The sequence below is a fragment of the Embiotoca jacksoni genome, unplaced genomic scaffold, assembly GCF_022577435.1.
Source record: "Embiotoca jacksoni isolate LCO1_2020_lvr unplaced genomic scaffold, fEmbJac1.0.p SCAF_81, whole genome shotgun sequence".
Classification (NCBI taxonomy): Eukaryota; Metazoa; Chordata; class Actinopteri; family Embiotocidae; genus Embiotoca; species Embiotoca jacksoni.
Window position 1 is genome coordinate 163414 of NW_027185438.1, and position 16849 is coordinate 180262.

General features: G+C 42.6%; 1 protein-coding gene across 1 annotated transcript; it reads left to right on the forward strand.

The window, feature by feature from the left end:
- Nucleotides 1-7552: 7552 nt before the first annotated feature.
- Nucleotides 7553-15547, forward strand: golph3a (golgi phosphoprotein 3a). Its single transcript, XM_069139334.1, has 4 exons — nt 7553-8206; nt 10577-10708; nt 11103-11217; nt 12757-15547. Exons 1-4 carry the CDS (start codon nt 7997-7999, stop codon nt 13179-13181), a joined length of 882 nt encoding a protein of 293 aa, XP_068995435.1. The 5' UTR covers nt 7553-7996; the 3' UTR covers nt 13182-15547.
- Nucleotides 15548-16849: the final 1302 nt, after the last annotated feature.

Genomic DNA, 16849 nt, shown 5'->3' on the forward strand with positions numbered 1-16849 from the left:
GTTTGTCAACATCATTATCAGTTTGTCAACATTATAATCAGTTTTTCAACATTATCAGTTTTTCAACAATATAATCAGTTTGTCAACATCATTATCAGTTTGTCAACATTATAATCAGCTTGTCAACATTATGATCAGTTTTTCAGCAATATAATTAGTTTTTTTAACATTTTAAGTTCGTCAACATTGTCACTTTTTCAACATCATAATCAGTTTGTAAACATTGTGATCAGTTTGTCAACATCATTATCAGTTTGTCAACATTATAATCAGCTTGTCAACATTATGATCAGTTTTTCAGCAATATAATCAGTTAGTCAACGTTATTATCAGTTTTTCAACATCATTATCAGTTTGTCAACATAAGTTCGCCGACATAATAATCAGTTTGTCAACATTATAATCAGTTTATAAAAATTATAATCAGTTTGTCAACATTGTTTTCAGCATCATTATCAGTTTGTCAACATTATAATCAGTTTGTAAACATTATCAGTTTGTCAACAATAAAATCATTTTTTCAATGTTACAATCATTTTTCTAACATTTAAGTTCATCAACATTAACAGCGTCAACATTATAATTTGTTTTTTAACATCATAATCAGTTTGTCAACATTAACATTTGTTTTTCAACGTTTCTCCAAACTATCTCTCTCTCTCTACCTTCTCCAAACTATCTCTCTCTCTCTAACTTATCCAAACTATCTCTCTCTCTCTAACTTATCCAAACTATCCAAACTTTCAACTGACCACAACTCTCCACCAACAACCCACATTTTGAACGGAGCCTGAGGGGTTTATATTGCTGTCAAACCTCCCGGCAAAATCTGAACCACTTCCCGAAGCAGTCACGTGGTACAGCCGGGCAGCGAGGCTTCGGACGTCATCATTTTTGGCTCCTCCCCTAAATGAAGCAAGCCTCGACACACGCTTCGAGGAAACGCCCCCTCCGTTACTCGACACACGCTTCGAGGAAACGCCCCCTCCGTTACTCGACACACGCTTCGAGGAAACGCCCCCTCCGTTACTCGACACACGCTTCGAAGCGTCGGCACATCTCGTAACATCACTAGTGAAAACTATACAACAAAACAGTCGGAGGAACCTGACAGATGATTCTGCCATAAAGGCACATCTGTCAGGTGGAGGTCAAAAAAGAGAAGTTTCCAAAATGGGGAAAACAGTGATCTGAAGAAAATCATGGCAGGTCGGCACAGCTGTGTTGTGAATGGACCAGAGTGGGGAGACTCTGATTTGGTGGAGAGTGATGATAGCATGGAGATTAGCTGAGGTATTGAGAGAAAGAGGGAAAAAAGAGGTGGTAATTTTGTTGTGACTAGCACGAAGAAAATCAGGTGTACTGGAGGACCAGAGGGTCCAGACGGGTCGGAGTTTAAAATGATTCTGAGGTTTGGAGGAGAGAGAGGGGTTTCCTCCATGAGCCCGGTGAAGCTAACCACGGTATTAAAAAATCAGATTGGAGATATTCTCATGGCGAAAGTTTTGAATGACGGAAATTTGTTGATTGCATGTAGAAATGAAGAGCAAAGAGAGCGAGCGGACAGGATTAAAGAAATAGGGCGGTTTAAAGTAGTGAGCACAAACAGTATCCAAAGAGAAAGTAAGTGGAGTAAGGAGCGATTTGGGGGTTGGGGTCACGATGGAGGAAATTAAAGCTAACCTTAAAAGAGGAACTTTGAAAGGAGCCTGAAGGCTGCTGGTAACTCGAGAGGGGATGAGGAGAGACCATGATTACGTTGTGCTGGATTTTGAGGAGGAAGAACGACCAAAGAAAGTCTCTTTATGTTACCTGAGTTACTGTTCGGGAGTTCATCCCAAAACCTACAAGGTGTTACAACTGCCAAAGGTTCAGACACACAGCTGAAGCACGCAAAGGCAAAAGGAGGTGTTCAAGGGGTGGAGAAGACCACGAGTACAACAGTGCAGACATGAGCAACCAAAGTGTTGTAACTGCGGGGGGGAGCACAGTGAGGCTTACTATGGGTGAGGTATTGAAAAGGGAGAGAGGGAAATTCAGCAGGGAGGGTGCAGAATAAAATCATTATTCGGCCAGAGTGGAGGAACTGATGGAAGTAAAATGGTAAACAACCCACAGCAGTCCCACATCAGACAGAGGAGGAACAAATAATGAGCGACTTCAAAAAGCTCCTCACTTTCATAGCAGGGTAGTAAATGTTACAATGGAGGTAAAATCAAAAACAGAATCCAGATAATTGTTAAAGCAGCAGTTCACCACCTAGATATCAGCAGACCAACATGGGAGGAAGTTAGAAATGATCTCAGTATGCAAGCAAGTCAAGAGTAAATAGGATAGGTTTAATACACAATGATTTACATACTACAATGGAATGATCGGAGTTTGTTGGCTAATGGACAAGAATTCAACAAATATGTTGAAAGTGTTTCTAGTAAACCAGATGTCGTATGCATACAGGAAACATGGTTAAAACCAAATTTGGACTTGAGACTAGCTGGATATAGGTGTGTTAGGTGTGATAGGGAGGGTGGTCAAGGAGGAGGAGGTGCCACATTTATTAGTGAAGACATTACATTTGGAGAAGTAAAGATAGGGACTGAGCTAGAATATGTAACTGTGGAGATCTGGACAAGTGAAGGAGAGATCATAGTTATTAATTTTTATAATCCCTGTAAAAAGATAGAGGTGAATAGATTGGCACAAATTGAAGGGATAGGTGGCAACAAGGTGGAGCAAGCAAGAGTTCGGAGAATCATTCGGAAAGCAAAAAGGGAAAGCTGGTGGAATTATTATATCAGAATTGGGAGATCAACACCTGTGGGAGAGATTTGGGGGATGATTAGAAGCATGAGAGGAATTAGAAGAGTATGGCAGGATCCAGTATTGAAGAGGGGGGAGGAAACAGCAGCGTCAGATGGGGAGAGGGCAGAGATGATAAAAAGCTTTAACAGAAATCCACAGCTCTGCCAACCTGACAGCAGAAGGTAAGAGAGGAAGGGAAAGGACACGGTCAGCTCATCCTGCTATTCTGGAAAGAAGAGACAATACTAACAGTTCAATTGATGCCCCATTTAATTCAGAAGAGTTGAAAAGAGCAATAGAAAGAGCTGGATTGACATCGCCAGGGAAGGATGAAATATGTTATATAATGCTGAAGCATGTAGGTAGGTTAGCAATGATGACATTATTATTGTTTTATAATAAGATTTGGGACGTGGGGAGACTGCAGAGTTCATGGAAAGAAGCTGTGATGATCCCAATCAGGAAACCAGGCAAAGACTCATCAAACCCAACAAATTATAGACCCATAGCACTAACATCTCATGTAGGTCAGATTATAGAGAGGATGATAACACAGATTAACATTTTATATGGAGACCAGGGGAATTATAACACCTCATCAAAGTGGATTTCAGAAAGGTAGAGGAACTATGGACCCAATTATTTGTTTAGAAACAGAAATTTAAAAAAAAGCCCAGGTAAATAAGGAGGCAGTGATGGCGGTGTTTTCTGATGTGGAGAAGGCGTATGATATGGTTTGGAAGGAGGGGTTGTTGATTAGATTAAAAATGATGGGACTCGGTGGCAGAGTATATAATTGGATTAAAGACTTTTTACTTGACAGATTTATTCAAGTCAGAATTGGGACAGCACTATGGAGAATATACCCGGTAGAGAACGGGACACCTCAGGGTGGTGTAATCAGTCCGATACTGTTCTCCATCATGATAAATGATGTGTTCCTTCAAGTTCACGGGGATATTGGATGATCCCTGTTTGCTGATGATGGAGCATTGTGGAAGAGGGGGAAGAACATAAACTATATTAAAGGGAAAGTACAAGAGGCTGTGAATGAAGTAGAAATATGGTCTTATTCATGGATTCAAGTTTTCTGTGGGAAAAACTAAAACAATCTGGTTTACTAGAAAGAGAGGAGTTGATGCTCAGATAAAGATGTACGGACAAAAGATTGAACAAGTGGAAGTTTGTAGGTTTCTAGGTGTGTGGTTCGATGAGAAGTTAACATGGAATGAGCAGATTCAGAGGATAGTTATGAAATGTCAGAATATTTTAAATGTGATGAGGTGTCTAACAGGGTCAGAATGAGGAGCCAGCAGGTCTGCAATGAAAAATATTGATATCGCTGTGATGAGATCAGTTCTGGATTATGGGTGTGTGGTATTTAGATCAGTGGCAAGAACTTCATTAAAGAAGCTGGAAGTGGTGAATCCCAAACTCTGAGACTCTGTTGTGATGCTTTTAGAACAAGTCCTGTGTCTTCAGGTGGAGGAGGGTGAGACGCCGCTGCATTTGAGATAATCTCTTAACTTTGAACTACTGGACCAGTCTTCAAGGACATTCTGGAGACGAGTGTCCAACACAAAGGTGCTTCTGCCATGTTGGGAGAGTGAAAGGGTCAAACAGGGCTGCTTTGCATGGAGCAGTGGAAAATATGCAAGAGAGATGACATTAGATCAGATAACATTCCCTTCTACAGTACCGCTATCAGCAACACCACCTTGGTTATTTCCCTCGGTGTCAGCTGATCATTATTTTCTGAACAAAACCCAAGTACTTAAAGATGTTGGTAATATTGCAGGAGTGGTGGAGGATAGACGACAGACAACATATCAATCATTTACCCCGGCACACACAGATGGATCTAAAGATCCTAACACAGGTAGAACCGGTCACCATAGCAACCTTGCAATATGAAGTCAAAAGGAGAACATCAGACCATCTGTCTGTTTATACAGTGGAGACGTTGGCCATTTTAACAGCACTGCAGCGGGTGGAGGAGGTTCAGATCAGAAAGGTCATCATCTGTTCAGATTCCAGTTCAGCATTATTGTCATTACAATCATTCACATCTCACAGCAGGCAGGATTTAATCAATGAAATACACAAAACTCTGTTCAGACTTAAACATTGAGTATTGTTGTAGCATTCACGTGGGTGCCGGCACATAGAGGGTCAAAGGTCAAATGAAACAGCAGATAAATTAGCAAAGCAAGCCTTGAAATGTCAGAACAAGACAGACATTTTATTCAGCAAAACAGAAGCTAAATCAATAATCAAAAGAAACATGATTCAGGAATGCCAGCACAGTTGGGACGCAGGAGACACAGGAAGACATCTTTATGTTATTCAGAAAGAAGTTGGCAAAGGGAGGACATCCAGAAGAAAACACATGAACCAGACTGAGGATTGGACACACAAGGCTGAACAAAACAGTGACACTAATAAATAAACACCAACAGGACGATACGAGTTCTGCAAAATAGCAGAAACTGTATAGTTTATCATTTGTCATTGCCAGAAATTCACACTCAAGTGAGACCGGTTGAAGAGGAGGCTGGCAGTAGAGGAAGTACATTTAAAAGATGCATTGACCTTGGGGGCAGGAAAGGTACTACAATACCTGAAAGAAACAGGATTGAGTAAAAAGATTTAGGGCACCTAATTGAAACAACTCCTTTTTTTATTTTTTATTTTTTTTATTTTGTAAAGGGATAGGTAACTCTGGTCCACACTCCAATACAGTAGATGCAATGCACTTTTCGTTGGATGCCATCCCCCATAAAACTTAAAGGAAGAAGAAATGCATGTCAGAGCACAAACCAAGACATGAAGTCCAAGGAATCGTCTGTAGACCTCAGACAGGATTGTATGGAGGCACAGATCTGGGGAAGAGTACAGAAACATTTCTGCAGCATTGAAGGTCCCAATGAGCACAGTGGCCTCCATCATCCGTAAATGGAAGAAGTTTGTAACCACCAGGACTCTTCCTAGAGTCGGCCGCCCGGCCAAACTGAGCGATCGGGGGAGAAGGGCCTTAGTCAGGGAGGTGACCAAGAACCCGATGGTCACTCTGACAGAGCTCCAACGTTGCTCTGTGAAGAGAGGAGAACCTTCCAGAAGGACAACCATCTCTGCAGCACTCCACCAAGCAGGCCTGTATGGTAGAGTGGCCAGACAGAAGACACTCCTCAGTAAAAGGCTCATGACAGCCCACCTGGAGTTTACCAAAAGACACCTGAAGGACTGTCAGACCATGAGAAACTAAATTCTCTGGTCTGATGAAACAAAGATTGAACTCTTTGGCCTGAATGCCAAGCGTAATGTTTGGAGGAAACCAGGCAGCGCTCATCACCTGACCAATACCATCTCTACGGTGAAGCATGGTGGTGGCAGCATCATGCTGTGGGGATGTTTTTCAGCAGCAGGAACTGGGAGACTAGTCAGGATGGAGGGAAAGATGAATGCAGCGATGTACAGAGACATCCTTGATGAAAACCTTCTCCAGAGCACTCTGGACCTCAGACTGGGGCGAAGGTTCATCTTCCAACAGGACAACGACCCGAAGCACACAGCCAAGATAACAAAGGAGTGTCTTCAGGACAACTCTGTGAATGTCTTTGAGAGGCCCAGGCAGAACCCAGACTTGAACCCGATTGAACATCTCTGGAGAGATCTGAAAATGGCTGTGCTGGGATGGGATGCTCCCCATCCAACCTGATTGAGCTTCAGAGGTCCTGCAAAGAAGAATCGGAGAAACTGCCCAGAAATAGGAGCCAAGCTTGTAGCATCATACTCAAAAAGACTTGAGGCTGGAACTGCTGCCAAAGGTGCTTCAACAAAGTATTGAGCAAAGGCTGTGAATACTTTTATATTGTCGTTCTTTATTTTTAACCGATTTGTAAAAAAAAATTAAATAAAGTTGTCATTATGGGGTATTGTGTGTAGAATTTTGAGGAAAAAAATTAATTTAATCCATTTTGGAATAAAGCTGTAACATAAGCCTGGAAAAGGTGGTGGAGAGGAGGACGCTGAACAAACTATTATCCATATTGGATAATCCTGTCCACCCTCTCCACCACCTGCTGCAGGGACAGAGGAGGACGTTCTCCAAAAGACTCCTCCAGCTGCTGTCACAAGGACAGATACAGGAGATCATTCCTGATACAGGAGATCATTCCTGTCCACTGCAATAAGACTGTACAATAACTCACCTCTGGCAAAATCCATCACACAACAATAACACCGTTGTCTGTTGTCTGTTTTTCTTGGTTGTTTAAATATAAAAAAATAAAAAAAAAACTTTGCACTATTGTTTAGTTAGTTTTAATTTAATTATTCTATTCTATTTTATTGTATATACTGTGCATTTTTATATTTAATATTTTTTACTGTTATTTTCTTTCTTTCCTGTATCTATAAATGCTGCTGTAGCGAAAGAATTTCCCCTTGGGGATTAATAAAGTATCTATCTATCTATCTATCTATCTATCTATCTATCTATCTATCTATCTATCTATCTATCTATCTATCTATCTATATCTGTGTCTATATCTATCTTCATAGATAAACAGAATAATTCATTCTTCATGACATGTACAGGTACAGTAGTGAAATCTACATGTGTAAATAGCCCACAGATAAAAAGTGAAAGGGCGCCCACTGCTGGTCGTTTAGGGTACTGCTGTTTACAAGCCCTGGGGAGACAATGTGTAGAGATTTTTAAAGCTCTTTTAAATGCTGTGACCTCCCCAGAAGAGATGCAGCTCTAGTTGGTTGTTGGTCTGTTGTGTGATTATAAGATGGTCTCTGGTTAGAAATGATCTGATGTTATTTATACGTGTGACTGATAACTTCCGGTCCAGTTAAAGCTCTTCAGTAGAACATGGTGACAGCAGGTCTGGTGCTGAAAGGAGCTGATGTGGAACAGACCTGACTCGGGTCTCCGTGGTGTTCAGGTGATCTCGGCCTCTACCTGCTGGTTAAGTTCGGTACCGCAGTGCCCACACGGCGCCATATTAGAGCGACGTTAAAGATCTGCGGACGACGTGGAGGAAGCGGAGCGGGGCTCCAGATGTCACGGCCCGTCATCCGGTAACACTGGAGCTGCTGCTACATGGTTGACCAGTAACCGAGACAAACATCTTGGGCAGCGTCGTCCGAGCCGAGTTGTTTGGGTCGTTGTTCGCCGGCAGACATGACTTCCTTAACTCAGAGGAGCTCGGGCCTCGTGCAGCGGCGGACTGAAGCCTCGCGTTGCGCCGCTGATAAAGAGCATCCGTCGGGCGAGGAGGACCACGAGCCCCGGCGGGGGGACGAGCAGGACGACGACGATACCGGCGACTCCAAAGAAACCCGGCTGACCTTGATGGAAGAAGTGTTGTTGTTAGGACTGAAGGACCGAGAGGTAACGGCAGATCCGACCCTCAATATAATCAGGAAACGTGACGTTACAAGAGCTGCTGGGTTAGCGTCCTGGTTAGCTGTAATGCTAGCTGAAGCTAACAACAATAACGGGCCTCACAGCAGCTCATGTCCTCTGGTTCGGTAAAGATGGTAGTTACTGTCACTAACTAACCCTCCTCTGGTTATAAAGATGGTAGTTACTGTCACTAACTAACCCTCCTCTGGTTCGGTAAAGATGGTAGTTACTGTCACTAACTAACCCTCCTCTGGTTATAAAGATGGTAGTTACTGTCACTAACGAACCCTCCTCTGGTTATAAAGATGGTAGTTACTGTCACTAACGAACCCTCCTCTGGTTCGGTAAAGATGGTAGTTACTGTCACTAACTAACCCTCCTCTGGTTCGGTAAAGATGGTAGTTACTGTCACTAACTAACCCCCCTCTGGTTATAAAACTGGTAGTTACTGTCACTTACTAACCCCCCTCTGGTTATAAAGATGGTAGTTACTGTCACTAACTAACCCCCCTCTGGTTATAAAACTGGTAGTTACTGTCACTAACTAACCCTCCTCTGGTTCGGTAAAGATGGTAGTTACTGTCACTAACTAACCCTCCTCTGGTTATAAAGATGGTAGTTACTGTCACTAACTAACCCCCCTCTGGTTATAAAGATGGTAGTTACTGTCACTAACTAACCCCCCTCTGGTTATAAAGATGGTAGTTACTGTCACCAACTAACCCTCCTCTGGTTATAAAGATGGTAGTTACTGTCACTAACTAACCCCCCTCTGGTTATAAAGATGGTAGTTACTGTCACCAACTAACCCTCCTCTGGTTATAAAGATGGTAGTTACTGTCACTAACTAACACTCCTCTGGTTATAAAGATGGTAGTTACTGTCACTAACTAACCCCCCTCTGGTTATAAAGATGGTAGTTACTGTCACCAACTAACCCTCCTCTGGTTATAAAGATGGTAGTTACTGTCACTAACTAACCCCCCTCTGGTTATAAAGATGGTAGTTACTGTCACTAACTAACACTCCTCTGGTTATAAAGATGGTAGTTACTGTCACTAACTAACCCCCCTCTGGTTATAAAGATGGTAGTTACTGTCACCAACTAACCCTCCTCTGGTTATAAAGATGGTAGTTACTGTCACTAACTAACACTCCTCTGGTTATAAAGATGGTAGTTACTGTCACTAACTAACCCCCCTCTGGTTATAAAGATGGTAGTTACTGTCACCAACTAACCCTCCTCTGGTTATAAAGATGGTAGTTACTGTCACTAACTAACCCCCCTCTGGTTATAAAGATGGTAGTTACTATCACCAACTAACCCCCCTCTGGTTATAAAGATGGTAGTTACTGTCACCAACTAACCCTCCTCTGGTTATAAAGATGGTAGTTACTGTCACTAACTAACCCCCCTCTGGTTATAAAGATGGTAGTTACTATCACCAACTAACCCTCCTCTGGTTATAAAGATGGTAGTTACTGTCACTAACTAACCCCCCTCTGGTTATAAAGATGGTAGTTACTGTCACTAACTAACCCTCTCTGTTGACAGCGGGCCAGCGGCAGGAGGTTTTGAACCTGAAATCTCCACAATTCTTCATTTACACTCGAGGATTAACTAACCAGAACTCGGGGGTCAAAGGTCACTGGCACTCCAGAATTCATCCACTAATTATGATCACATTTAACACAAAAGTCTCTGACAGGATAAAATGATGAAGTGGTGACATTTCATGTCCCAAAGGTCAGCCCTACTGTGACATCACTGAGGGACTGAAACATGTGCTGATTGTTTAGATCTTCTATGTGTCAGGTTCAACATGTGTGAAGCATTGTCTGTTGTCATAGCAACACCTTTGTGTTCCATCAGTCTTCACTACATGTATGATATGAGTGACAGACATGGTGGAGGGAACCGTAGGTTCAGGTTCTAACTGAAGCCGGTGTGCCTCACAGGTACTGAGGTGCTGCTTCCTAGTGTGGATATGCATATGACCATCAACTCTGTCATACTGTTGTCATAACAACCCGTGAGGAATATGTCAGCATCCACAGTGAGGCTTGTTCAGCTGGCTGTGACCAGAACCTCCACGGGTCCTTCTTCAGTTCATATGCAGTCCATGATCAGCTGACTGGTCACAGACAGAGGTGATGCCAGCTGGAGCGTTAGGTCCAATCAGTACATACAACATGGTACTAAGTCCAACTGGAAGTACTGAAGACCCCTGGGAGTGGCCCTGTTTAGTTTAGTTTGACTGGTTGAGTCAGTCATGTTGACCAACAGGATTTCTTCTGGTCCTATGATGTGATGTTCTGATGTTCCGGTCCTGATGCTGTGTTTCCATGACGCAGGGCTACACCTCCTTCTGGAACGACTGCATCTCGTCGGGGCTGCGGGGGTGCATGCTGATCGAGCTGGCCCTGAGAGGACGTCTTCAGCTGGAGGCTTGTGGCATGAGAAGAAAAGGTCTGCTGACCAGGAAGGTAGGAACCATGGTGGTCCCACCGTTTCTAGGGACAGAGTTCAGAGACAGGACTTTAGGTTTTCACTGTCACCATCATCCTGTTCAGGAACCTGGACAACATGGTCACCGTACCAGGAACCTTCAGTGGTTCTGTTCTCACAAGGGTATCGAGAAATCCAATGAATTTGATTAGAGGCAAAGTTTTCTTTTTATTTTCGTAAACAACAAAAATTCATCAACTCTGATTTATTTATACAAACCACGACTCATGTCAGGTCTGTTTACATAGTAGAACCAACTCAGAACGTCTGGACAGAGGTTCTGTTACGATGCTGTGGTTCTAGAAAATCTCAGAGAGGCTTTGTTAGGATGATGTGAGAAGTTCTCCTTGTAACGTGTGTTCTGGTTTACAGGTGATCTGTAAGTCCGATGCTCCGACAGGTGATGTCCTTCTGGATGAAGCTTTAAAACACATCAAAGACACTCAGCCTCCAGAGACGGTGCAGAGCTGGATCGAACTGCTGAGTGGTGAGTTCTGCCTCGTCATCGGATCCACAGAACCACTGGTACTGTTTCTATAAAAGGGAACCACTGGTACTTTACATTACATTACATTTATCTGACTCTTTTATCCAAAGACTTACAATCAGTTCATTTCAACCATGAGGGTTCAAAACCAGAACAAGAATCAAGAAAATACAATTTCTTCCAGAAAGCCAAACTACAAAGTTCTATCAGTAAGTTCTATTTTAAGATACTAAAGTTCTACTGTTCAAGGTAAAGGAGGAGGAGGTGTGTTTTTAGTTTGTGGTGGAAGATGTTCAGAGTTTCTGCTTCCTGATGTCGTTGGAGCTCATTCTACCATTTAGGAGTCAGGACAGCAAACAGTCCTGGTTTAGTAGAGTGTTTAACTCAGTGAGGAGCAACAAGCTGATTGGTAGAAGCAGAGTGGAGGGAGGGGCTGGGATGTAGTGGTACTGTTTCTATAAAAGGGAACCACTGGTACTGCTTCTGTAAAAGGGAACCACTGGTACTGCTTCTATAAAATGGAACCACTGGTACTGCTTCTGTAAAAGGGAACCACTGGTACTGTTTCTATAAAAGGGAACCACTGGTACTGCTTCTGTAAAAGGGAACCACTGGTACTGCTTCTATAAAATGGAACCACTGGTACTGCTTCTGTAAAAGGGAACCACTGGTACTGTTTCTATAAAAGGGAACCACTGGTACTGCTTCTGTAAAAGGGAACCACTGGTACTGCTTCTGTAAAAGGGAACCACTGGTACTGTTTCTATAAAAGGGAACCACTGGTACTGCTTCTGTAAAAGGGAACCACTGGTACTGCTTCTGTAAAAGGGAACCACTGGTACTGCTTCTGTAAAAGGGAACCACTGGTACTGCTTCTATAAAATGGAACCACTGGTACTGCTTCTGTAAAAGGGAACCACTGGTACTGCTTCTGTAAAAGGGAACCACTGGTACTGCTTCTGTAAAATGGAACCACTGGTACTGCTTCTGTAAAAGGGAACCACTGGTACTGCTTCTGTAAAAGGGAACCACTGGTACTGCTTCTATAAAATGGAACCACTGGTACTGCTTCTGTAAAAGGGAACCACTGGTACTGCTTCTGTAAAAGGGAACCACTGGTACTGCTTCTATAAAATGGAACCACTGGTACTGCTTCTGTAAAAGGGAACCACTGGTACTGCTTCTGTAAAAGGGAACCACTGGTACTGCTTCTGTAAAAGGGAACCACTGGTACTGCTTCTGTAAAAGGGAACCACTGGTACTGCTTCTATAATGAGATTCTCATCACGTTGTTTGAAGACGTCAGTCTGAAACTTTAGAAGAGTTCTGATGTCAGGCTGACTTCATCACCTGACATCATCAGTCCAATGTGTGTGTGTGTGTGTGTGTGTGTGTGTGTGTGTGTGTGTGTGTGTGTGTGTGTGTGCAGCATTTGAGAGGACAGCTCTGTGTTCTTGTGTCTATGTCACATCACCTGGTCATCGATGTAGATGATGTCACCAGATGACATCACTAACTGTCTGTGTTTATGGTCTGCAGGAGAGACGTGGAACCCTCTGAAGCTCCACTACCAGCTGAGGAACGTTCGAGAACGTCTGGCCAAGAACTTGGTGGAGAAAGGCGTCCTGACGACGGAGAAGCAGAACTTCCTGCTGTTCGATATGACTACGCATCCTCTGACCAACAACACCATCAAGCAGCGCCTCATCAAGAAAGTCCAGGAGGCGGTTCTGGACAAGTGGGTGAACGACCCCCACCGAATGGACAAGCGGCTGCTCGCTCTCATTTTCTTAGCTCACTCCTCGGACGTCCTGGAGAACGCCTTCGCCCCGCTGCTGGACGAGCAGTACGACCTGGCCATGAAGAGAGTGAGGCAGCTGCTGGAGCTGGAGCCGGAGGGGGAGAGTCTGAAGACCGGGTCCAACGAGCTACTGTGGGCCGTGGTGGCAGCCTTCACCAAATGACCCTCAGTGGTGGTTCAGGCGGCATCGGACTCTGGACTCTGGACTCTGGGTCGGACTCTGGACTAACCAACTAACCAACACAGGGACCTGACTGACGTGTTTACTGCCTAGACTCCTGGGATGGACTGTCCTCGTCCCCCCACCTCCTCGTCTCCCATCCTCCTCCTCCTTGTCTCCTGTCCCCCACCTCCTCATCTCCCGTCCACCTCCTCCTCGTCTCCCCCGTTCCCCCACCTCCTCTCCCGTCCCCCCACCTCCTCGTCTCCCTTCCCCCACCTCCTCGTCTCCCGTCCCCCTCCTCCTCATCTCCCGTCCTCCTCCTCCTTGTCTCCCGTCCCCCTCCTCCTCGTCTCCCGTCCTCCTCCTCCTCGTCTCCCGTCCCCCACCTCCTCGTCTCCCATCCCCCACCTCCTCGTCTCCCGTCCCCCTCCTCCTTGTCTCCCCTGTTCTCCCCCACCTCCTCGTCTCCCGTTCCCCCACCTCCTCGTCTCCCGTCCTCCTCCTCCTCTTCTCCCGTCCTCCTCCTTGTCTCCCCCATCCTCCTCCTCGTCTCCCGTCCTCCTCTATGCCAACATAATAACTCTGGACTCTGAGGTTCAGTTTGACAGACATGAAGACGTCGGTCCTCATCGCCTCGGTTCTATTGTCTCTGAGGTTCAGTGATTCTGTCATAGGTGAGTCCAGGTAACCCGCTGACTCAGCAGACGGGACAGTAACAGACAGCAGAGACTTCATATCCAGGAGACATTGTGTCCTCCAACAGTGTGTCCTCCAACAGTGTCCTCTGATGCTCTTAACCATCTTTCCATCCATCAGACAGAGCTGCTGACTGAGTGACTGTCCTCACACACACACACACACACACACACACACACACACACACACACACACACACACACACACAGTGTCAGTGTTGAGCTCCAGATCACCTGACCATCAGGATGACGGGAAAACTCCACACAGAACTGCCTTCCAGCAGAACCTTCTGTGAGGCCGCGGTGCCGCACAACACTTCATCCTCAGTCCTGACCTGTAGGACCGACCAGCTGATCCAAACCCGGCTCCATCAAACACGAGACAAGATCCAGAGTCACACAGGGAGAACACCATCAGAACCACTCTGTCAGGACATCATGTATGAAATTAAATCCAGGTATGATGATGGAAGGACAAATAAATCTGCTCATATCTAATCAACCAGTCTGACGTATAGGAAGTAAACACTGCTCCTATTGGCTAGTTTTATATTCACGATAACATCATATTCAGTTGTTTTTATTCATAATGAAATCATCTCTTTCGATGAACTGTTAAAATCATGTTGGAGACAGCAGCAGCTTTATTTAGCAGCAAACATATGTTTCCTTTTGGAAAAGGTTCATGAATGGATTTCATGTGAACAGAACCATTGTCGGACTCAAAAACTCTTCTGCATGGACGGCTGTGAGGAGCTGACTAAACGATTTGATTGGCATGAACCAACTCAGGTTCAGATCCAGACAGAAATGTGGTTTGTTCATGTGTTAGATTGAAATATTATAATAAATGCCTCCTCATCTCAGTTTGAACATCCTGTGAAACATCTGCAGCACAGAGAGAAGTCAGTGTACAAATAACTGCAGCAGACATTAAACATGAAAATCTGTCTCGGTACTTATTGGTAGGAAAAACCAACAGAAATCATGGTGCATTAAGGAACTGTGGATCTTCAGCTGATGAGTCCGACAACAGTCCAGTCTGGACCATGCTGTGTTCCACTTCTACTTTAATGGAGCTGCTCAGTCTCCTCCTGTTTCAGTGTTTAAAGCTCAGCCAGACTGAAGCCTTCAGACCCTCCACTGCATGCTGCCCATGTTCTTGTGAGGTGGGAAGATGGTAGAACAGGTACACTCCCAAAATGGTCCGGTCTCACTCTGCAGGTCTTCATGAACTCTAAAATAGATCTGATGTATATGTCAACTTCAAGATGAATTATTGAACAGCTACCGTCGTCCATCAGAAGAATTGGAAGACTCATTCCAGATGTTCATGTGTATATTTTTATCACGTTCAAACTGTATGAAACATTCAACAGAGCCTTTCAACATGGACTCTGCTCTTAATCTCATTCTGCCTCCACTCAGAGTTGTTGTCATATGTTGGACTGTTGTGTTTGGATGTTTCCTGCTCAGCCTCACATCCTGTTGAAGACGTTGCTGTATTACAGACACTGTATGTAGCGAAGGGCTGAATGATGACAGGAGCTGCTTCATGCGTCACAGAAAGCGAAGATGAGAGATTATATGTTATCTAAATAAAAGGACTCTAGTCTGTCTACTTTCTTTGATCAGAGAAAATAAACCACGACTTGGAAGTGCCTCATTATACTTCTGATCTGAACTTTTGTTTGAAGCACGCAGGCCATGAACACGACGTCTAATGGTTTGGATCAGGCCTGTGATCTCCAGTGGATGTAAACAACCTAGTTCAAACTAATTTATTTATATATGAACCTAATCTGTATCAAAACTAACGTAGTTCAAACTAATTTATTGATGTATATAACTAATCTTTATCAAATCTAACGTAGTTCAAACTAATCTATTTATATATCAAACTAATCTGCATCAAAACTAATAGTTCAAACTAATTTATTTATGTATAAAACTAAGCTGTTTCAAAAATAATGTAGTTCAAACTAATTTATTTACATATGAAACTAATCTATCAAAACTAACAGTTCAAACTAATTTATTTATATATGAACCTAATCTGTATCAAAACTAACGTAGTTCAAACTAATTTATTGATGTATATAACTAATCTTTATCAAATCTAACGTAGTTCAAACTAATCTATTTATATATGAAACTAATCTGTATCAAAACTAACATAGTTCAAACTAATTTATTGATGTATAAAACTAGGCTGCATCAAAATTAATGTAGTTCAAATTAATTAATCTATATATAAAAACTAACCTGTCTTAAAACTAACAGTTAAAACTAATTTATTTATATTTATATATAGAAGTAATCTGCAACAAAACTAGTGGTTCAAAGTAATTTATTTATTGTTACATGTAAACCTAATCTGTATCAAATCTAACGTAATTCAAACTAATTGATTTATGTTAAACTAATCTGGATTAAAACTAACGTAGTTAAAACTAATTGATTTATATTTATAAATAAACTAAGCTGTATCAAAACCAATGTAATCCAAACTAATTTATTTATAGTTATATATAAACACAATCTATCAAAACTAACGTAGTTCACGCTAATTTATTGATATATAAAACTAATCTTTATCAAATCTGACGTAGTTCAAACTAATCTATTTATATATCAAACTAATCTGCATCAAAACTAACATAGTTCAAACTAATTTATTTATGTATAAAACTAAGCTGTTTAAAAAATAATGTAGTTCAAACTAATTTATTGATATATAAAACTAATCTCTATCAAATCTAACATAGTTCAAACTAATCTATTTATATATCAAACTAAACTGCATCAAAACTAAGGTAGTTCAAACGAATTTATTTATGTATAAAACTAAGCTGTTTCAAAAATGACAGTTCAAACTAATTTATTGATATATAAAACTAATCTTTATCAAATCGAACATAGTTCAAACTAATCTATTTATATATCAAACTAAACTGCATCAAAACTAATATA

What these genes read in the sequence shown, in the direction of transcription:
- golph3a (XM_069139334.1), top strand. Translation starts at nt 7,997, where the DNA reads ATGACTTCCTTAACTCAGAGGAGCTCGGGCCTCGTGCAGCGGCGGACT. An exon ending in TAGGACTGAAGGACCGAGAG is followed by an intron (nt 8,207 to 10,576) that starts GTAACGGCAGAT and finishes TCCATGACGCAG; the next exon opens with GGCTACACCTCCTTCTGGAA. An exon ending in AAGGTCTGCTGACCAGGAAG is followed by an intron (nt 10,709 to 11,102) that starts GTAGGAACCATG and finishes TCTGGTTTACAG; the next exon opens with GTGATCTGTAAGTCCGATGC.